Raw genomic sequence first — 22,706 nt, 5'->3', positions numbered from 1 at the left:
AGTGGAAGAAAGCAAGTGGACACAGAGCCCAGACGGCAGGAACAGCGAGATGAGGCCAGAGGGATGGGCATGGGCCTCTGGGAGCCAAAGCCAGACCTTCCCTTGGAGTGTGGAGGGGGCAGAGGAGGAGCTGTCTTCATGCCTGTGGGTGGGATGTATGTTGGCGAGGATAGACCAAAGGTGCCCAGTGAGGAAACCTGGGAAAGACTGAAGGCAAAAGGAGAAGGGGCTGACAGAAGATGAGATGGTCAGATAGCATCACCAACTCCATGGACATAAATTAGAGCAAACTCCAGGAGACAGCACAGGACATGGGAGTGAGCTGCCATCCATGGGGTCACAAAGAGACAGATATGACCTAGTGACTGAACAACAACAGCAACAGCCAGGTTAAGAAAACACAGATGTTCCTTGATGGTTCAAATTCTGGTACTAGCTTCTTTATCTGAACCCATGAATTTTCATCTCCAATCTCCCCTTCCGAAGGATCCCCGCCTCCTGATTCTGTTAATCGGTTTCATAAGAATCACTGTATTTTCTTCCAGCCTACGCCAAGAGCTCCTAACAACAACTCTATAGTATAAACAGCAAAGACAGTCTTGGCATCTAGTTCTGCAACCATGGCTATCTCTCCTCTGCAGACTTGGGGAAACTGGTCTTCTTGTTTATCCCTTCAACCTTTAGGTCTCAGTCTGGGAACTGGGGTGCTAAGAATTATCAGCAACCCCCAAATCACTGGGGTCTTTATATCAAAGGGTTGAGCTCCTTCTAGTCTGTAACAGTTTCATGTATTACCTCCATTCCTTTTGATCCTCCAAGGCCAAATCTCTCAGAACTACCTCCCTTTATCCTCAGAGGTCATCTGACCTTATATTTCCTTTTAAGTATATTTGCTGCAGTGTTTTTGGACCGTGTCAGCCTCCATATCTCTCACTGTGCAAGTGTATCTTACAGCATTAAGCAGCCTCTGAATGCTGACTTCTGCAGCTAAACGTCAAACTCTAGAAGAAAGGGTGTCACCTTAGCCCTCCCTACGTGGAGATGCAAACACCCCTAAAGATGACCTTGGAAGAAACCCAGGGATCCCACCAGAGTGACTAACCACTGGCTCTGTTCTGGTAACCAACATCAGAGTGCTCCACCGGGCTCCCAAGCTAGCTTCCAACTAGATCTCCTTATGGTTTTGATCTAGGAGCCCATCCATTTCATGTTAAAATAACTGGGATCTAAGTTCCCAGAGTCAAAATAGGGAACCATGGAGCTTAAGGTAGTTCTTTACTGCTTAAGGGCCTCAGATTTCAGAAAGGAGTGCTTGGGGTGGGGGGGTATAAACCTTCCCCCTTCCCTCCCTTTCCACACCTACGATTACCATCTGACCTTCTCATTAGAAATAAAGTGTTTCTGCAGTTTGATGAATTTGTGCCCCTTCTACACTGAAGTGTATGTGAATGTGTTGTCCCGTGCGCATGAGGATGTCTGTGTGTACAAGGTCCAACTCCATAGTGAGAGTGAAGTGCCCTTGGCTGCCTTTCACAATGCCCAACGTTCACCCCCATCACAGGGATTCCTATCAGTTGTGGACCAAAACACCACAGGTCCTTTGTGAGCAAGTGCATTCCTGCAGCCTGGCTAAATTCTACAGTGTATTTTTCATGCAAAGAGGTTACCTTGACAAGAGACAAAATATCACAAATTACACTGCCTCAATCCAAAGGCAGACACCCATTCCCAACTTCAAGTTCTCCCTTCCCACTTCATCCAATGCAAACAACAAGCATGGTATGTCTCCTTGGAGCTGGGGTGGGCACAGATGAAGCATCAGGGCCCCAATAGGACTTGCCCTCTGACCCTTCAGGCGTGGGCTTCAGGGCGGGCATTCTACTTTTTGACATTTATTGGGCTCTGGCATTTGGAACTCACAGTCAAGGATGGGCCTATGTTCCCTTATATAACAAAAAGGAAGTTTTCATAATGCCAGCCTAAGTCATCCATGATGGTGACTAGCCACCTGAGTGGCAATGCAGGAAAAAGGTTCTTGCCAAGTTCAGGGACGGAAAGAATGGGTTTTTCAAAATAGGAAGTCTTTTATGATAAATAGAGAACATTGGCTTCAAAAAATTACCCGGTTACACATTCAAGAATACACATTCAAGAAGCATGGTATTACAACGGATGATGTCTAGCCAGGAGAGCAAAACACTGTTCCTTGGCTCCGCTCCTCAGCCACTGGGGCAGGTGGGCTCAAAGGTCCGTACAAGGCAGATTTGGATGACAGTAAATGAAGGGGAAAGAATGGTGAGGGGGCACAGGAAAATGTCACACACCATCAGACCAGTGCTATGAATCAAGATATCCTCTGCTTCCAAAGATAATGCTACTGATCGGCCACCATTAGGATAAAGACTTCTTCGCAATGGGGACACAGAGAAAAAAGAAAAAGAGGAGATGGGAACTAATATTTATTGAGAAACTACTTTATATAGAATTCTATGTTGTGCTGTGCTTAGTTGGTCAGTGGTGTCTGACTCTTTGCAACCCAATGGACTTAGCCCACCAGATTCCTGTCCATGGGAATTCTCCAGGCAAGAATACTGGAGTGGGTTGCCATGCTCTACTCCAGAGGATCTTCCTGACCCAGGAACTGAACCAGAGTCTTATGCATTGCAGGCAGATTCTTTATCAGCTGAGCTAGTAAAGGTAAGCCCAGAATTCTATGCCACAACTATCTATTTGACTATAGCTTACTTCCTCTGTTGGGGTTTCCCTGGTGGCTCGGATGGTAAAGAATCTCCCTGCAATGTGGGAGACCTGGGTTTGGTCGGGAAGATCCCCTGGAGAAGGGAATGGCTACCCACTCCAGTATTCTTGCCTGGAGAATTCCCATGGACAAAGGAGCCTGGTGGGCTACAGTCCATAGGGTTGCAAACAGTCAGACACAACTGAGCGACTAACACTTTCACTTACTTCCTCTGTTAGAATGTGAAGGCAGAGAGCTGTTACTCGCATCATTTGTTTCAGTATCCTGGGACCATACCATCACTTGGCTTAAGTTAAAGGACTTAAGGAGTTAATATGTATTAAGCTGGGCACAAATTAAGCACTGAACAAATGTTAGCTATTACCACTATAATTAGTATCATCTGTATCCCATAGAAGGCTGAGCACTGAAGAATTGATGCTTTTGAATTGTGGTGCTGCTGAAGACTCTCGAGAGTCCCTTGGACTGCAAGGAAATCAAACCAGTCAATCCTAAAGGAAATCAACCTTGAATATTCACTGGAAGGACTGATACTGAAGCTGAAGCTCCAATACTTTGACCACCTGATGTGAAGCACCGAGTCACTGGAAAAGATCCTGATGCTAGGAAACATTGAGGGCAAGAAGAGAAGCGGGCAACAGAGGATGGGATGGTTGGATGGCATCACCGACTCAATGGATATGAACTTCAGCAAAGTCCAGGAGATAGTGGAGGACACAGGAGTCTGACATGCTGTGGTGAAGAGTCCGACATGACTCAGTGACTGAACGACAACAACCCAGAGCCTAGCCCTGAGTGTGGCTTTCATGAAAAGTCCAATATTTTTTTTCTGTTATGGCTAACATTTATTGGGCACTTTTGACTCTAGCCACTGTAGTATACACTGCTACACGCATCATCTCACCTTGAGCTTCATAACTGCCTTATAAAATAGGCATCACTATCAAGTCTCTGTATTTAGATGAGAAAACAAGGCACAAGACGGTCTGTGCTAAGTTGCTTCGGTCATGTCTGACCCTTTGTGACCCCATGGCCTGGAGCCCGCCAAGCTCCTCTGTCCATGGAATTCTCCAGGCAAGAATACTGGAGTGGGTTGCCATTTCCTTAAATGGCAGAAACATAAAGAAGATGCAAGCACAGGCTTTGGGATTCCAGAGCCTGCAGCTCACTCGTTCCCTGAACGGTGCGGGGGAACACAGGGAGGACAGGCAGGCGCCCTGTGACCTCTGCTGCCAGGTCCCGTGGCTCAGTCTGAGTGACCGCCACATCCCTGACTCACACCCTAGCTAAAGCATCAGAGCTTTCCGTAGGTTCAAGCCACCTCAGGGGAAGCATGAAGGCTAGAAAGCTGCCCCTGTGTTGTTCTCTTGGACTGTTACTTACCTTCAATGCTGTTGTCTTTCATAGGTTAATGTCTCTTCTACACAAGCATTCAACTAACACTATTAAGGGTCTATACCATCTGCCAGGAAGCACAACTCATCACCTCGCTTTATCCTCACACACACCAAGACAGGACCACCACCAGGTTCTGCTCCTGTCTCATGGAATTGGAGAAATCTTGGAACACTGAAGAAAGGGATCTTTTCCCACCTGCCACCGAACTGACTATTAAATATATCTGAGCAGGGTTGAAAAGCCTCTTCGCCCCAAGTCCACAGTGAGGTATTAGAAACAAGAATCAAGGAATATTTAAAGAGCCACATCTGGGATTTCCCTGGTGGCCCAGTGGTTAAGACTTCACCTTCCAATGCAGAGGGTGCGGGTTTGAGCCCTGTCAGGGAACTAAGATTCCACATGCCTCGTGACCAAAAAAATCAAACATAAACCAGAAGCAATACTGTAAGTAATTCAATAAAGACTTTAAAAATGATTCACATCAAAAAAGTTTTAATAAAAAAAAACAGAGCCACATCTATGATTCAAAATAGGGTCATACAGGGAATATATGTGGGCTGATCTTCCATCATCAATGATTTGGACCATGACTTTAAAAATGATCCACATCAAAAAAATTTTAATAAAAAAACAAAGAGCCGCACCTATGATTCAAAAAAATAGGGCCATACAGGGAATATATATGGGCTGATCTTCCATCATTAATGACTTGGGACCGTGACACATAGCCTGCCCCAGAATCTGCACTCATCTCTTGCTTCCTAATTTACAGCCCTGCCCGACTCACAGTCCGGACAACCTACCACCACTGGCCTTTGTCATGGTTTTGTTCTCTTGAATTTTTATTTAAATATCATTTAATTTTTCATGCATTATTATTCTTCCTAATTAGTATCATGCATGTTTTCTGAGGGTAGAAAATTATGACTTACACTAAATTGGTACCCAGTACATTTTTGTCAGTTGATTTGGCCCCAGAGCCCAACAGCCAGTTATGAGGTCATATATGCTTTATGAACTTCAACACTGTTTTATTGAGGAAGAGACCTCTGGTATTTATATTTGATCTGGATAATATAGTTAGAATCTCCAGTCATGACACTGCCAATTTAATAACATGGCTCCATGTCACTTCCTTTCTCATACACAAAATGCAGCTCAATACTGAAGTGATAATGTAATTTGGATTAGGGAAGCAAGATCATTGGTGACAGCTACTACTCAACAGTCCCTTTGCTTCTCTCTGCACACAACAAGACTTCATAAATAAGCTTGTTTGCATAGTCTTTAAAAACATTTTTTGGGGGCCGTGCCTCACAGCATGTGGGATCCCCAACCAGGGATCAAACCCATGACCCCTGCATTGGAAGCACAGAGTCTTAACCACTGAGCTACCAGCAAAGTTCCCACAAATAAGCTTGTTTAAACATTTGTATTTACATTACACCTAAATGTGTAATGTACTAAACGTGCCATGAATAGCACTTTACCTCTACTGTCACTTCATTCTCACAAGCTTGGACATTCCCTGCTCTCACAACATGTATTATTATTCTGTTTTTAAAGTATGCAAACTAAAGCTCAGAGGATTAATAAACCAGAGATCTCAGTCTTTACAAAGCAAAACAATGGGCTATGAACTGGGAGTTGGAACTCACATACCCCCACCACACCAGGGCTATCGCCCCATGCTAGCACAAGACTGGAGAATTCCTTAATATGGGACTCTTTCTCTGCTTCTTTCTAGCCATGTAACCATGGACAAGTTTTTAACTTCTTCTTCACCTTTAAATGGTGATAACGACGGAGATTTCAGGGGAATACTATCTCATACTATTGCAAACTGGAACAAGAATCTTGGGGAAAGATAGATTTTGAAAGATAGGTATAATTTGGGCAGCTAGAGATGGGTGAGGGTTGTTGGGTTTCTCAGGAGAAAGAAATGATATGGGGAAAAGGCTGGGTGAATTTGATGACCAGCAGAGAGTCTGATGGAGAAAGCAACGGCAACCCACTCCAGTACTCTTGCCTGGAAAATCCCATGGATGGAGGAGCCTAGTGGACTGCAGTCCATGGGGTCGCTAAGAGTATGGCATGACTGAGCAACTTCACTTTCACTTTTCACTTTCATGCATTGGAGAAGGAAATGGCAACCCACTCCAGTGTTCTTGCCTGGAGAATCCCAGGGACAGAGGAGCCTAGTGGGCTGCTGTCTATGGGGTCGCACAGAGTCGGACATGACTGAAGCGACTTAGCTGCAGTAGCAGCAGCAGCAACGATAGTTATCTAATTCACAGAGTTGTTATGAGAATTAAATGAGACCATGTATATAAAGCACTGCACATAGTGTCTGTCATTTGGGAAAGTACTTAATAACTGCTAGTCTCTGTTATTATTATTACACTGCTAATGGGTGTCAGGAGAAAAGCAAAGGATAATGCACCCTTGGGTGTCCCTTCCTCTTAAAACACTCTGTGTGGAGAATCCCAGTCCCTAACACTAAAGCTTCAACCTGGAAACAAAGCAAATGCCAGCACCACAGAAGCTTCTATTTCTGAAGTGATTTCTTGCAATGCAATGCAGAACAAGAGTATAATGTCAAGGTGATGCACATGCATGTCGGGACCCTCTCTTGAACACAGATCCTCACTTTCTTCTAGACCTGTACTGTCCAAAATGCTAGCCACAAATCACATGTGGCTACTGAACACCTGAAATGTGTCTCATCTGAGCTGAGATGTGCACGAAGTATAAAAGGCACATCAAAATTTGAAGACAGTACAAAAAAGGTAAAATATCTCAGCAATAGTTTTTTATATTGATAACCTGTTGAAATGATAATGCTTTAGATATAATGGGTTAAATAAAACATGCATCCAAATGTACGTTTTAAAATGGATTAACTAACGGTATGGAAGTTCCTTAAAAAAACTAAAAATACAGTTACCGTATGATCCAACAATCCTGCTCCTGAGCATATATCCACCAAACACAAAAACCAATTTGAAAAGACACACACGCTTCAGTGTTTACAGCAGCACTACTTACAAGAGCCAAGACATGAAAGCAACCTAAGTGTCCACCCACAGACGAATGGGTAAAGAAGATGTGATAAGCGTACACAGTTGAATATTACTCAGCCATTAAAAGAAAGAAATGCCATCTGCAGCAATCTCTACGATGGACCTAGAGAGTCTCATACTAAAAGAAGTCAGACAAACACAAATATCTGGTATCACCTGTATCTGGAATCTTAAAAAAATGAAACAAATGACCTGACTGACAAAACAGAAATAAACTCGTAGACATAGAAAACAAACTTATGGTTACCAAGGGGGGAGGGGTTGAGGGGGTAGATAAATTAGGAGTTTGGAATTAGATACAAACTACTATACATAAAACAGATAACAAAGTCTTACAGTATAGCACAGGGAACAATATTCAATAACAGAAAAAAAATTTAATGTAGGAAGTATAATGTATAAATGAATCACTGCTTTATAGCAGAAACTAACACAAACAACACTGTAAATTAACTATATTCAATTTTTTAAAACGGGTTAACTAAAACATGTTTTTAAATTAATTTCACCTGTTTCTTTTCACTTTATAAAAATGTGGCTGTGAGAAAAATTTTAATTAGATATCTGTCCCACATTATATTTCTTTTTTAAAGGATGTCAATGTCTAAGTTTTTTTAATTTAGCATTTTAAATTTTTAAATTCTTATTAGAGTATAGCTGACTTACAATGTCATGTTAGTTTCTGCTGTACAGCAAAGTAAATGAGTTATTCACACAGGCACACACAATACATACAAATGTATCTCCACTCTTTTTTAGATTCTTTGCCCACATAGGTTATTACAGAGTATTGAGTAGAGTTTCCTGTGCTATATAGCAGGTCCTTATCAGTTATCTATTTTATACATAGTGGCATCTATACATCAATTCCAATCTTCCAATTTATCCCTCTCCTCTCCCTCCTCAACAATATATTTTCATTGTTCAGCACTGCTTTGGTCCACACTACATGTACACCAAAAGGCTTCATTTTGGAAAGAATTCCAGAATTCAGTGAGCAACAGAGCAATTCACGCCAACAGACCAGTAGTCCCCACTCTACTAACCCCAGATCTCCAAGCATCAATGGTGACCAGGAACCTATATTCAAAATACTATATGTTTTGGGGGCTTCCCAGGTGGCTCAGGGGTAAAGAGTCCGCCTGCCAATACAGGAGACCCAGGTTCTGTCCCTGGGATGGGAAGATCCCCTGGAAAAGGAACTGGCAGCCCACTCCAGTATTCTTGCCTGGAAAATCCCATGGACAGAAGAGCCTGGTGGGCTACAGTCCATGGGTCACAAAACAGTCGGACATGACTTAGTGACTAAACAACAACAACAACAACATGTTTATCTACAATTAGGCCATCATGCTAACATTTAATATGGCTTGTGTGATTGCCAAAAGTTGTCTAAAACATAACAGGAAAAGAGACATCAATGGATAAACAGATGAAGGATGTGTGACCAAGTAATTCAAAAGAGAAACTGCAAGCAGCTAAACAAATTTCCCAAAGCAAAGTTATTAATAGACAACTAAAATCAAAACAACTTTTTTCCATTTATCAATATTAACAATCAGTTCAATGAATGTTTACTGAGCTTTAAAGCAAAGATTCTTTAAAATTCTCAAGACATGATACATATTAGGACTTTGCTTGAGTAAAACATTACAGAAAAATGACTAGAAGGAACTAAGACAAAAGGACAGAAGGACAGTCTCCAGATGACAAATTCATGGATTTGTTTTCTCTCTTCCTATTTTTCTATTCTTTATGTAATTTCTACAATGAATATGGCTAGCTATTCAAAAATTTCTGCATTAATATATATGTTCATCATAGAAAAACATATATTAGCCACAAGGGCTTCTCTTGTGGCTCAGCTGGTAAAGAATCTGCCTGCAATGTGGGAGACCTGGGTTGGGAAGATCCCCTGGAGAAGGGAAAGGCTACCCACTCCAGTATTCTGGCCTGGAGACTTCCAGGGACTGTACAGTCCATGGGGTCACAAAGAGTCAGATATTACTGAGTGACTTTCACTTATAGAAAAATTAGAAAATAGAGATAAGTCAAAAATCAGCACTGTTATTTTAATAATCAGAGGAAGTGAACATGACAAAATAATGTTAAAATGAGGTGAAAAGAACAAATGGCAAGGTTCAAATTTTAAGACTTCTCCCTCAGTAAAAATACCTCTTATTTACCTAGAGGTTTCCAATTTAGAGTATTTTCTTATACTTTCTGACTGTGAAAGCAACAGTGAACAGAGTATTTTAGAGTAGTTTTGGCTGGATAATGGAACTGCAGGCAATTTCTGTTTCCCTTCTTTACCATTTTTTAGGGAGTGGGGAAGTGGGAGTTATCTATATTACTAGATTTTTGATAATGAAAGTGTTTCATTGGTGTAAGAGAAAATCAGTTACTTTTAGGAAACATCAGCTACAACAAATTGCAGATAAGGAAGCTGAGGCCCTGAGAACTTAAGCAATTTGCTACAAAGTGGAAGAGCCAGGACTTAAAAGGGCTCAAAACTTCTTTCCCCAAACCCACAGCCTTCCCACCTGGATCCCTTTGGTGGTGCAACACAGGACTCTTAAGTGTTCAGGCTGAGTCTAGACTCTTGGGTAAACTAAGACCCAAACTATTGCTAGGCAGGATGCATATGGATGATCCTCTTGTTTGGAGAAGCCATGCATTTAATGCACTGCAGCTGGAGTTGTGTTACATTTCCTGAGAAAGCAACCTAAACTTGACCCCAGCCTTTTCAAATTCCCACACCACAGAGCCGCTCCTCACAATAAACAGGGCATTTTACTTGGCTCACCCAGCCACAATTCAGCTTAAAAATTGTACAAACTCGTAAATTTTAATTCTGGTATTCAAAACACATGTTTAGCTGGTGGGATTTTTAAAAAACACTCCCTGGCCTCATTTTTTGTTCAGAGCAACGCGTGGTGGTTAATCCATAAGCTTTGGGTCTGGCTCACCTTTTAATGCCACATAGCAATTCATTTTCGTTAACTATCTACACTGCAAATCAGCACTTTGGAAACACACTCACTCGGACAATCCCCCTTCCTCCTCCAGCCATTTCCAACTCAGAGTGAGAGGGGGCCACTGAACATTCTCTGTTGTACTATACAGCACATTTGAGACCTCACACCCACCCAGAGTAAAGCTGCTCTTCAGCCCGAATTCTCAGGCTTGTTGCACTCTGGCCACACTGCTGGGTCGGCGTGGGTTCCTGGCAAGAGGCACGGTTTCTCTCTAATCAGCCACATGGGCTCCAGGACTCTCCTCTTTGCTCCCCCTCTCCCCGCTGCATTGTCTGACACGTTCCCAGGGAGCATGGGGCTTCCCTGGTGGCTCAGACAGTGAAGAATCCACCTGCAGTGCAGGAGACCCAGGATCCATCCCTGGGTCGGAAGGTCCCCCTGGAGGAGGGCATGGCAATCCACTCCAGTATTCTTGCCTGGAGAATCCCAGAGACGGAGGAGCCTGGAGGGCTATAGTCCATGGGGTCGCAGAAAGTTGGACACAACTGAAGCACCTGAGCATCAGAGAGCATCAGGAACTTTGACTCTGTGCTAAATAAAACCAAACCAGGAGGTTTTTCTAGAGGAAAATTCATAGTGAATATTCTAAGGAAAACATGCATGATTTGGGAGGCTGAGCACACCACAGGGTCCCTCCATGAACGCAGGAAACCACGAGCCCCCTGAACTGATGGGAAGGATGGCTGGCCTGTGAAGAGACGAAGCAAGCATGTTCTATGGAACAGGATCCATGGCACCACTGGCTCTGATGTCATCTCTTTTTTAATATTTATTTGGGGGATCTTTGTGGTGGCATTTGGAATCTTTAGTTGCAGAATGCAAACTTAGCTGTGGTGTGTGAGATCTAGTTCCCCAGTATTCATTCGTGCCTTCACTTCCATTAACGGGACAGACCAGTCAGTTCTAAAGGAAATCAATCCTGAACATTCATTGTAAGGACTGATGCTGAGGCTCCAATACTTTGGCCACCTGATGTGAAGAGCTGACTCATTTGCAAAGACCCTGATGCTGGGAAAGACTGAAGGAGGGAGGAGAAGGGGACAACAGAGGATGAGATCACTAGATGGCATCACTGACTCAAGGGACATGAGTTTGACTAAACTCCAGGAGCTGGTGATGGGCAGGCCTGGTGTGTTGTGGTCCATGGGGTCTCGAAGAATCGGACACGACGGAGCAACTGAACTGAACTGATGAAAGTCAAGGAGGCCTTGACCGGTGGCCTCTCCACGGGGTTTCCCACAAGAAGAGACCATAACCTGCTACACATCTCCCATGGTCCGCGGATCAGAGCAGGTGAGAGAATTCGTAAGCTATGGTAAATCAGTAATGGAGGCCAGAACTCCAGATTCTTATCATCCTAAGCTCTGTGCTCTTTAGACCTTTCCATCTCTAGACAAAAAGCAGTGAAGTCTTGATAGTGTGTGATGGATGAGGTGAGAGCTCTGAATATCCACAACATACTGGGGCTGTCTTTGCAGCTTGAGGCCAGAACATGAGCCCAGTGATCTCAGACAAACGCCTCCCTGACTCAAGGGTCGTCCATGAGGCACTGACCCAACAACCGGCAGCTTCCCAAACCATCACCATTAATGACAAACTGATAACCTGTTAAGCACAAGGAAAGGTGACAGTGAAGTTAAAGGGAGACCTGCTCTTCTCTGGGCTTCCCAGGTGGCTGAGTGGGAAAGAACTCGCCTGCCATTGCAAGAGCCGCCCGAGGCACAGGTTCAATCCCTGGGTCTGGAAGGTCCCCTGCAGGAGGGCATGGCAACCCACCCCAGTATTCTTGCCTGGAGAATCCCATGGACAGAGGAGCCTGGCGGGCTGCAGCTCACAGGGCTGCAGAGTCAGAAATGGCTGAGCACACACGCAATGGCTCTTCTTTTGGTCAAAGATAGCTTGAACATCACACCGTGCTGAGCTTCAGATCCAGTCCTTAGAGCTCAGGCCACACTGAATGTGTCTGAAGCAGGGCTGGTGTGGACGCAACTCTGTTTACCCTGCTGGCCAAAGGCTGCCCTGGGGGAGCCATGCTGGCGAGCTGTGGCCAGGCTCACAAAGCCACCTTGTAGCTCTGGGGCTGAGCCTCAATAGTCTGTCTGTTACATCTTCTAGGCCATTTTGATGTGTCATGTGGACCCAGCTGCCAAGCCCGGCAACCAGCTCAAATCCTTCAGGCATTGCTTCTTCTTTCTGACGTCATCACATCGAAACACATGACACCACCCACAAATACCTGGGCAGCCCTCCAGGAATAGCTTCCTCCTCCCCCTTCCTATCTTCCACTCACAGCATACCTACTGCCAAATGATAAAAAGCAGCAAGACCCCTTTATGCCCTGCCAGGTAACCAAGAATAAAGCCCAAGAGGAGTAAGGAGACTAAGGATATTTCTACTTTTGATCAAGCTCTAGACACAGAGTTAAATGATTAAGAAAAAAAAAAGTGAACTGTCACAACCCAAACTCTGATATGATTCTGCAATCAGTCTGCTAAGTCTGCTAAGTCACTTCAGTTGTGTCCGACTCTGTGCGACCCCATAGATGGCAGCCGACCAGGCTCCCCTGTCCCTGGGATTCTCCAGGCAAGAACACTGGAGTGGGTTGCCATTTCCTTCTCCAATGCATGAAAGTGAAAAGTGAGAGTGAAGTTGCTCAGTCATGTCCGACTTTTATCGACCCCATGGACTGCAGTGCACCAGGTTCCTCTGCCCATGGGATTTTCCAAGCAAGTACCATGGATTATTTAACTCTGGCAAATCAATGTGCTAATAACCAGAAATTTGAAGATATATTTTTCCTCTTCAAACCTAATAGCTTTTAAATTTCAATTTCTCCTTGGCTTAAGGAATCATAAAAGGGTGAGAACAAGAGCTCTCCCAGGCTGAACTTGGATACCCTGGTGGGGTCACACTGTGTCCGCTGCATCCTGCTGCCTGTCAGGGGCCTGCCTGTCGGTACATTGCTTCAAAACTGCCACTGCCACCGAAGGCAGGGAAACGGGTCAGCAGCTGCCAAGTGAGTAACAGGCCAGCTCACTCTGCCAAGGCCCAGTCACTCTCTATTCAGAAGATGTACAGCCAAAGTAGGCCCTGCACCCAGCCATTGGGGTCACTCAGGAAAATCTCAGCTCATTTGACTTAGAATCTGATAAAAAAGAAACCTCTGGCAAGAATGAAGACAAAGCCATAACAGACAGTGACCCACTTGTCTTCTCTTATGCTCCACAGTCTCCCCAGGCAAAGCAAGCTCAGAAACATCTAAACTCCAGCAATTTCCAAATGGGTATCTCCAGAGCCAACTTCTCTCCTGAAAGTTTGCTTTCCAACTGACTTATTTCCCACAGTGTCCATATCTAATCAATCATTAAATGATGTCAGCTCTATTTCTCTTAGCATATAATGCTCTTCCATACCTATGGCCTCAAAGCTGGGCTACTCTCTCCAAGTCTTATCTGGACACAACTCACCTCATCTCTGATGGTCTTCATGGCCTCTAGGTTCCCCTTCCTCTAATTCATCCTTTGCTGCCATTAAAATCAGCCTAGTAAACATCAACACAGTCTTTACTGAAAAACACTGGTTCTTGCAATTGTTTCTGAATAAATTCTAAACTCTTTAGTATGACACTCAAAGATCCTCATCAACTGGTCTCAATTTCCTTGTCCAAACACACTTTCTGCCACTTCCTACACCGCCACGGCTCTGCATGACTGCAGCTCATGCCAGACAAAACCCCCTAAGCTCTGGTCTGAAGAAATGGCCTTTCCCCTGCATAGTCCTGCATAGTACCTCCTGCTACTTCACCTCTACCCCACAGCTCTGATTTCTTCTTCAAGACCCAACTCAAAGGTCACCTCCTCTGTGCAGCTCTCCCCAGGCCCTTCAGCTGTGAGTCATACCACTCTCTCTGGTTCCCGAATGCTCTCTGCACCTTTCTATCCTAAAACGGCACCCTGCAGCCCAAGGATCTGTTCAGGTGCTGGCTTCCCTGAGACGATGCTGGGAGGACCTTAACGGTGGAAACTGTATCTTTATTTCTGAACTGAGTACAGGGCTTTACAGACTACAAATGTGGGAAGTGTTGTTGAATCCATCAGTCGGAGCAATTAGGGCGATGGAAGGAAATGGTTTTGACAGTCAGGATACCTGAGCCTCACTCCAGTTGCCTCAGAGTTGAGTACTGCAGGAACTGAGTTTCTCATCTCTTGAATAAACAGAGCTTCTTCCCTGGTGGCTCAAATGGTAAAAGAATCTGCCTGCAATGCAGGAGACCTGGGTTCAATCCCTGGGTCAGGAAGATCCCCAGGAGAAGGGCATGGCAACCCACTCCAGTATTCTTGTCTGAAGAATCCCATGGACAGAGGAGCCTGGTGTGCTACAGTCTGCTGCTGCTGCTGCTAAGTCGCTTCAGTCGTGTCCGACTCTGTGCGACCCCATAGACAGCAGCCCACCAGGCTCCCCCGTCCCTGGGATTCTCCAGGCAAGAACACTGGAGTGGGTTACTATTTTCTTCTCCAATGCAGGAAAGTGAAAAGTGAAAGTGAAGTCGCTCAGTCGTGTCTGACTTTTATCAACCCCATGGACTGCAGCCTACCAGGCTCCTCTGTCCATGGAATTTTCCAGGCAAGAGTAATGCAGTGGGGTGCCATTGCCTGAGTTGGACACGACTGAGCAACTAATACTTTCACTTTTCTGTTGAATAAAGGGGTGAGGCTATATGATCTCTAGGTCTCTTTAGCTCCTCTGTTCTAGAATTCAGACTACATTTTCCTTTAAAATCTACAATGAAGAAAGACTCTATAAAACCCCATGGTAATAACATGTTCCAGGAGTTTGGACACTCTCCAAAAAGCCAGCCAGGAAAACCACTGCTCCTCTAGCCCACTGGGCCAAGCTCCCCAGGGACAGCGTGCAATGGAGGCTCCACCCCAAACTCAGAAATCCCTACCTGCCTTCGGGAACACCTGGAGAAAATCCCCAGTTGACCTCTATTCTGTTTCACTCTATATATTTTGGCCAAAACTCTGCTTACTAAATATTGTGCACAGACCAAAAAAAACCAAACTGATGACAAAAACCTAATATGCCTTGAAAATAATGAGAGCTAAAACCATGAGTGAAACCACTAGGCTTACTGTGGAAAACAGTATGAAGGTTTCTCAAAAAACTAAAAACAGAACTACCTTATGACCCAGCAATTCCACTCCTGGGTATATAAAAACATTAATTCAGAAAGACACATGCATCTCAGTATTCACAGCAGCATTCTAGGTGGCTCAATAGTAGAGAATCTGCCTGCTAATGCAAGAGACACAGGTTCCATCCTTGTGTTGGGAAGATCTCCTGGAGGAAAAAATGGCAACCCACTCCAATATTCTTGCTTGAAAAAATCCCATGGACAGAGGAGCCTGACGGGCTACAGTTCACAGGGTTGCAAAGAGCTGGACACAACTGAGCAACTGAGCACACACGTATGCAAAAGTGTTCAAAGGGCACAGATCAAGAATCGTGTATTCACAGATGATGCAACTTCACAGAAGATAGGGAAGCAACACAAGTATCATCAACTGATCAATGGATAAAGAAGATGTGATAGATACACATGACGGAATACCACTCAGTCACATTAAAGAATGAAGGTTTGCCATTTGCAGCTACACAGATGGGCTTGGAGGGCAATCTGCTAACTGAAATAGGTCAGGCAGAGAAAGACAAGTACTGTTTGATATCACTAATATGTGGAACCTAAAAAATACAACAAACCAGTGAATGTGATATAAAAGAAGCAGACTCAGGCATACAGGGAACAAACTAGTGGTGACCAGTGGGGAGAAGGGAAGGAGGAGGGGCAGTGTAGGGGTAGGGGATTAAGAGGAACAAACTATTAGCTATTAGCTATAAAACAGGCTGTTAGCTATAAAACTATTATAGCTATTAGCTATAAAACAAACTACTGGCTATAAAACAGGCTACAAGGATACACTGTAAGACATGGGGAATATAGCCAATATTTTATAATAACTATAGATGGGGCATAATCTTTAAAAATTATGCATCGCTCTATTGTACATCTGCAAAATAGTAATAATATTATCTATCAACTATACTTCAATTAAAAGAACAAATTTTTTAAAAATTATCTAGGCTTGATAATCACCTCGTCACCCCGTACTCTGGGGGTGGCTGGTACCTCAGGACGGCCACTTCTGTCCTCGCAGGCTGGGGCGCAGGGTAAGGCTTGACCATCTCGTGGAGGAGCCCGGGGTGCTGGTCACTGTAGAACAGTCCATGCTCCTGGGTCTTGCTGACCGGGGACACCATCTGCTTGGTCTTGAAGGGGTACTCGGGTGGAGGACCTCGGGGGTCCAGCAGCTTGGCTGCAGGCTGGGCTGGGGAGGGCCCCCCTCCAGCCTTGAACGCCTTTCCGTTCCCGGGGCCAGGGAGGTGCTGCTTGGCGCCGTTCCTCTCCAGCGACAGCTGCATGATCCTTTCGCTGAGAGAGCGGACGTGGCCCTGCTTGAGCTCCTTCAGCGCCTCGTCCTTGTGCGCCTGTCCGCTGTTGGCGCGGTTCACCGTCGGCCTGCCCTCAGTCCGGGCCTTCTGACTGGCGCCCCCAGCCATGTAGTAGCTGTGCCCCACGGCCCCCGGTTGCTGCTGTGGCGGCGGCGGCGGCGGCGGCGGCTGCTGTCCCCGGAAAAACTGGGACTGCGCCTTGGCCTCCTCGTACGTGGGCAGCTCCTCGTTGTTCTGCTGAGGCTGCGCGGACCGCACCTGTTTCTCCATCACCGTGTTGTCCACCTGGTGTTCCTGACCCTGCGGTTCCTGGCGTGCTGACTGGTAGACCATTTGTGGGTCTTCTTGAGCGAGGTTTTCCGTGGAAGAAAAGTTGGTGGGGTGGGCTGGCCCTGCGCTCCCTGTGGCCTGGTGCTGAATGGCCAGCAAGTTCATGTTCTCGGTCGGGGTGCCATAGCGCAGTTGCTCCTGGATCAGCCGCTGTAACACTGTTCCAGCTGCCGCATCCTCGGAACCTCTCATCTCCACCTCTGGGATCCTCGGGAAGTTCGGAGGGTGGAACTTACAGAGAGGATCCTCAACTGGAAGATAAACATGGGAAAAACGTGTCAGGCTGTTCCGTACAGGTCTCAGTGTATGTTGTGAATAATGAACTTTCTAATGATAGAGGCATTTAAAGCGTTCCAATACCGCGTCACCCCCATTACCCTGCAGTTTCTCACAGGGAGCATCTCTCCAGCTCAGTGCGCCTCTCCCACTCTCCCTTCCCTCACCTCCTGCTTCCTTCTAGACCTTGGTCAGGCCTTCAAGCTCTCCCTTTAAGCTCTCCACTGACCCTTCTCTTCATCATATAAACAGTCTTTCCCATCTTAAAAAAAAAAAAATCAGAACAACAACAAAAAAAGAAACCACCTTCTCACAGCCCAGTGTAAACCTCTAAGTGCCACCCAGTTTCTCTTCTCTCTTCTCTCCTAACTGTCCTCAGAAAGCAATCGACACTTGCCGTCTCCACTTTTCAAACACTCCAGCCACGGCCCACCCTACTGCTCTGAGAGTTCGAGTTCCAGCAACACACCAAGAACACAGAGTTCCCAAACAAGCTAGCTCTCTCTGGCCTCCAGGACTTTGTCCCCATTCATCCCTCTGCCTGGAAAGATGCATCTCACTACATCTTCTTGGGAAATTCCTAGATGTGCTTTGAGTGATGGCTCCAAAGCTGCCTTCTAAGTAAAACCCTTCCTGCTGCAGCCCAGCAGGCTTGAGCCCTCCTTCTCCAACATCCAAATTCTGTTGTCATAAATCCCAAAGACCGATCATCACAAGTTGTTGTTTAGTTGCTAAGTTGTGTCAGATGGCACTTATTTATGTAAACAAGACTTTGAACATCTTAAAGGCAGAGATCATGGCTCCTCATCTGGGTCTCCCTAGCATACAACTCTACGGTTTTTCCAGTGGTCATGTATGGATGTGAGAGCTGGACCACAAAGAAGGCTGAGCACTGAAGAATTGATGCTTTTGAACTGCGGTGCTGGAGAAGACTCCTGAGAGTCCCTTGGACTGCAAGGAGATCAAACCAGTTAATCCTGAAGGAAATCAACCCTGAATATTCCATGAAAAGACTGATGCTGAAGCTGAAGCTCCAATACTTTGGCCTTTGGCCACCTGATTCAAAGAGCTGTCTCATAGTAAAGACCCTGATGCTGGGAAAGACTGAAGGCAGGAGGAGAAGGGGACGACAGAGGATGAGATGGATGGATGGTATCATGGACTCAATGGACATGAGTTTGAGCTAACTCTGGGAGATGGTAAAGGACAAGGAAGCCTGGTGTGCTGTGGTCTATGGGGTTGCAAAGAGTTGGATTCAACTTAGTAATTGAACAACAACAACAAGCAACCTAGTGCCTGCCTGTAATGGGTGTCAAACATTTAACCAGTAAAAGAGTACCATGAAATATATAATTTATGCCTTTTCACAAAAGTACTCAGAAGGAGTGTATTGAGGATATTTATAGTGATAGGCTAGTAAACATTCTACTACTTACTACTGATAAGACTTGCTGTCTTTGGGCTCAAAATCCTTACCTGTAAAAGCAGGGAGCTAAGCAAGCCCATCTCTAAGTAGCCTTCAGCCCTACAATTCCAAGCAGTGATGGTTCTGTGTTTTTATATATACAAAGGACACATTATTTCCCCCCAAACCGTCTCTCTTCCCCAAAGTTGCCTTTTTTCTGATAAATGGCATCCTCATCTATGATCAAAGAGTCATCCACATACAAAGTGCAGATACAATTTTGTCTCTTTTGTTTCCTTTGCTCCCTCCATTTTTTTAAAGGTTTTTTTAATTGTTGAAATGTAGAGGTACTTTATTAATTTATTTATCTATGTATTTGGCCACACCACATGGCATGTGGGATCTTAGTTCCCTAACCAGCAGTCAAATCCACATCCCCTGCATTGGAAGCATGGAGTCGTAACCACTGGACTGCCAGGGAAGTCCCCTTTGCTCCTTACATTTAATCAAGTGCCAAGCTAGGTTTTCAGTTTATAGTAAAATAAGAAAAAAATGAAGGTGGTGTGATACTCTTACAAGATATATAAATACACACATAATCACACATCTATATGTGTGTATACCTAGACACACATAAGCTGAGTTTACTACCTTCTTTTAGCAGGGGCTGCTATTAAGGACTACATTCCTCTTATACTTTTTGGTATTAAAATATGAGAAAAGGTGACAGTAGATGACATTTTGAGTGTCTCTGTAACAGCAAAGACTGCAGCCCCAGCTTCTATGATCTCAACCATTCCCCAGGTTCCAGCTCCCCTAACCAGTTGCTAAATGTCCTGAACAGCCTAACATCTGGCCTTGTCTCTGGCCTTCTCTTTCAATCAACAGTGTATTTATTACCTGTCTTCCGCTACTAGAATTCTCTAGCACCAGGGAACAGACAGTCTTGTCTTATCACATACTGTGAACCCACTGTCTAGAACACTACCACAATACACAAAAGGCATTCAGGAAAGAACTGTTGGAGGGTGGGAGATATCTTAGAAGTTTGGGATTAATATATACACACTACTATAGTGGCTGAGATGGTAAAGTGTCTGTCTGCAATGCAGAAGACCTGGGTTCAATCCCTGGGTTGGGAAGATCCCCTGGAGAAGGAAATGGCAGCCCACTCCAGTATTCTTGCCTGGAAAATCCCATGGACTGCAGAGCCTGGTAGGCTACCGTCCACAGGGTCGCAAAGAGTTGGACATGACTGAGCGACTTCACTTTCACTTTTCATATATGAAATCAGTAAACAAGGACCTACTGCATAGCACAGGGAACTATATTTGATATCTTGTAATAATCTATAATGGAAAAAAAATCTGAAAAACAATCGACATATACAGATATATAGATATAACTGAATCACTTCACTATACACTTGAAATTAACACAGCATTGTAAATTAACTATACTTCAATTAAAAAAATGGTTTAAAAACGAGAGAGTAAAGAACTCTACAGACTGGTTCCTGAAGCTCACCTCTGATCTACCCCTCGTGAGCTCAGGCAATTACTTGGTTTCTCTGAACCTCTCTCTCCTCTGGGGTCAGGCTTCATATCTACTTCACAGGATGGTATGTGGAGTAAATTCAAACTTACTGCTCATTTTCAGAGAACGTGCACAGTAACTGAGATATAAACCCGAAGTTCAGCAATTAGAACTTTGCAACAACAAAAACAGACCACTGAAAGTCACCCAAGATGAGCTGCTGAGTAACTGTACTACGTGATGCACAATCCTAGGAAAGCAATTAACAGCGTGGGTTGAGTTGAGCCATCACTCACTCCACAAATACCAACTGCCAGCCTGTGATATTCAGGCATTCTGACAGGTGCTGGGTTAGGAGAGTAAAGAAGACAGTTCTTACCCTCAGGGCTTAATGAACAAGCAAATTCAAATAAAAAATCAACACTTCAAATAAAAATGGATAAAAATTCAAATAAAAACGTATTTCCAAAGGAAAATGATTTTTTGGATGAATAATAAAAGGAATGGGGTCTCATTAGGCACAGAAACTGAATCTCCTTTTCATGAGCACATCTGGCAAGAGCCTCAAGATCCTTCTTTAATGTGGTTTTGAAGATTCCTTCATGGTGTAACCAATCTCATAAACCCTTAAAAATAGCCAGGAAATTTTTACAAAGGAAGCAGTTCCTTTCCGAATATAGTTTAGAATTTCTCTGAATTTCTGAATTACCTGCAAAAAGAGGTATAAATGAAAGCAGAGAAGAAAAAAGAAATGAAAGATTCTAGGAAAGAGTACAAAAAAGAACATTTAGGAATTAGAGAAAAATTAAGCACTCAGTGGTATAATTCAAAAGTTCCTAGCTACTCAGGAACTCTCTCTGTTGAGTGAGTCACGTATTATAATTAACAGTCTATTAACACCAGCAGTAATGAATCCGCCTGCAATGCAAGTGCCACAGGAGACAAAGGCTCAATCCCTGGGTCAGGAAGATCCCCTGGAGGAGGGCATGGCAACCCACTCCAGTGTTCTTGCCTGAAGAATCTCATGGACAGAGGAGCCTGGCCAGCTACAGTCCGTAGGGTTACAAAGACTTGGACACTGCTGAAGCAACTCAGCATGCACGCATGCACAATGTTAAGCAAACATTAAAAATAAGGCACCTACCAATAAAGAAACAACCAGTAATCCAATATGTTGCTTTTTAAAAAGAGGATAGAGAAAAAATTATTCAGAAGAGTGAAAAACATAAAATCATTCTGCTTTTCCAACATGAGTGCCAGTGAAAGAACTCACCGACTTTTTCTCTGATGCTGCTGTTTGCCTCCACTGTCAAAGATGCCTCATGCCTCCCAGGATAGAGCTGAAAGTCTGGGAAAAAGTAGCTGGGGTCCTCCAGAATCTGGACGGGACTGCTGGGGCTGTAACAGGCCGGAGGGGGACCTGGGGGCAGAGAGCAAAGTGCACTTCAGTGTCAACGAAGTCCTCCTCGCCATGTGACTCACACCAGCCATTCTCCCCCAAGTCTCTCCACTGGCAGGGGCAGCTCTGTCTTTTTGACTCATAAAATTCCAAAGTAACAATTCAGAATCATCACAAGTCTGGCACCCACCACAATGACCCGTGAGGTCATAATCATAATTTTCAAGACACACTGAGCAAAGGCAGGGGCCTTTTCACACAACTCATTTCCAAGGCCAGTGGCAACAGCAGCCACAAACATCAAGTCCCCTGTGGAGCTGGACAAGCCACCAGGTTCGGAGCAGTCAAAGGGAAGGGGGCGGGGAGGCCAGACAGGGAAAACTAAAACGGAAAGAGCAGCTGTCTTTTGGAGCATCTCGAAGATGCAGAGAGGAGTGGTCATTTTGCCAGACCACGTGTTAGCAAGGGCTGGTTGCAGCCCAGCACAGAGCGATCGGCCCCACTCTGGGGGTTCTGGAGCCTTGTGCGGCAGTGTGAGCCCGGGTCATGGGTTCTGGCCCTCTGCCCAGCACTGGCCTTTCGGATCCCACGTGGCTGCTTCACATACAAAGCTGAACACGCTTTCTGTTTCAATTAAAAGTGACACTGGGTTCAATCCTGCTGTCATTGAACATGAAGTACCAGGACATGACACTGATACAGCACAAAAAACACTGAGGGAGCCCTCAGTGTGATGAGTGGGAGCACTCAGTGTGAGGGGGGAGTCCAGGCTCCACCCTCTCTGCACTGACCTCTCCCCGTGCACACCAAGTTGAAGGCTCTTTTTGGCAAAGGTAATTTAGTTTACTCTGGGCAAAGAGTCATGCTTTTTAAAAATTAAAATCCCTGCCTGCAAGATCATTCCATTAGTAAAAAATACAGTTTTTCAGCCATCACGTCAAATGGGTCATTCAAAATTTCTTGCTAGGAT

At 44.8% G+C, this 22,706-nt stretch overlaps 1 protein-coding gene across 6 annotated transcripts in view; it reads right to left on the bottom strand.

The window, feature by feature from the left end:
• The window catches only part of AMOTL1 (angiomotin like 1), a 199,678-nt gene that overhangs the window by 66,838 nt on the left and 110,134 nt on the right, over nt 1-22,706 (bottom strand). For 4 of the 6 annotated variants that reach the window (XM_070384289.1, XM_070384294.1, XM_070384291.1 and 1 more), the window contains 3 exons: nt 21,611-21,757; nt 21,482-21,514; nt 16,435-17,371 (listed from right to left, as the gene is read on the bottom strand). In XM_070384289.1, coding sequence (XP_070240390.1) covers nt 16,435-17,371; nt 21,482-21,514; nt 21,611-21,757 — 1,117 coding nt within the window. The remainder of the gene's footprint in view (nt 1-16,434; nt 17,372-21,481; nt 21,515-21,610; nt 21,758-22,706) is intronic. The other 2 variants (XM_070384290.1, XM_070384293.1) reach the window with 2 other exon arrangements.

The sequence above is a fragment of the Bos mutus genome, chromosome 15 (assembly GCF_027580195.1).
Source record: "Bos mutus isolate GX-2022 chromosome 15, NWIPB_WYAK_1.1, whole genome shotgun sequence".
NCBI lineage: Eukaryota > Metazoa > Chordata > Mammalia > Artiodactyla > Bovidae > Bos > Bos mutus.
The sequence above is the reverse complement of the archived record's forward strand: the minus strand, read 5'-3'. Positions and strand labels throughout refer to the sequence as shown.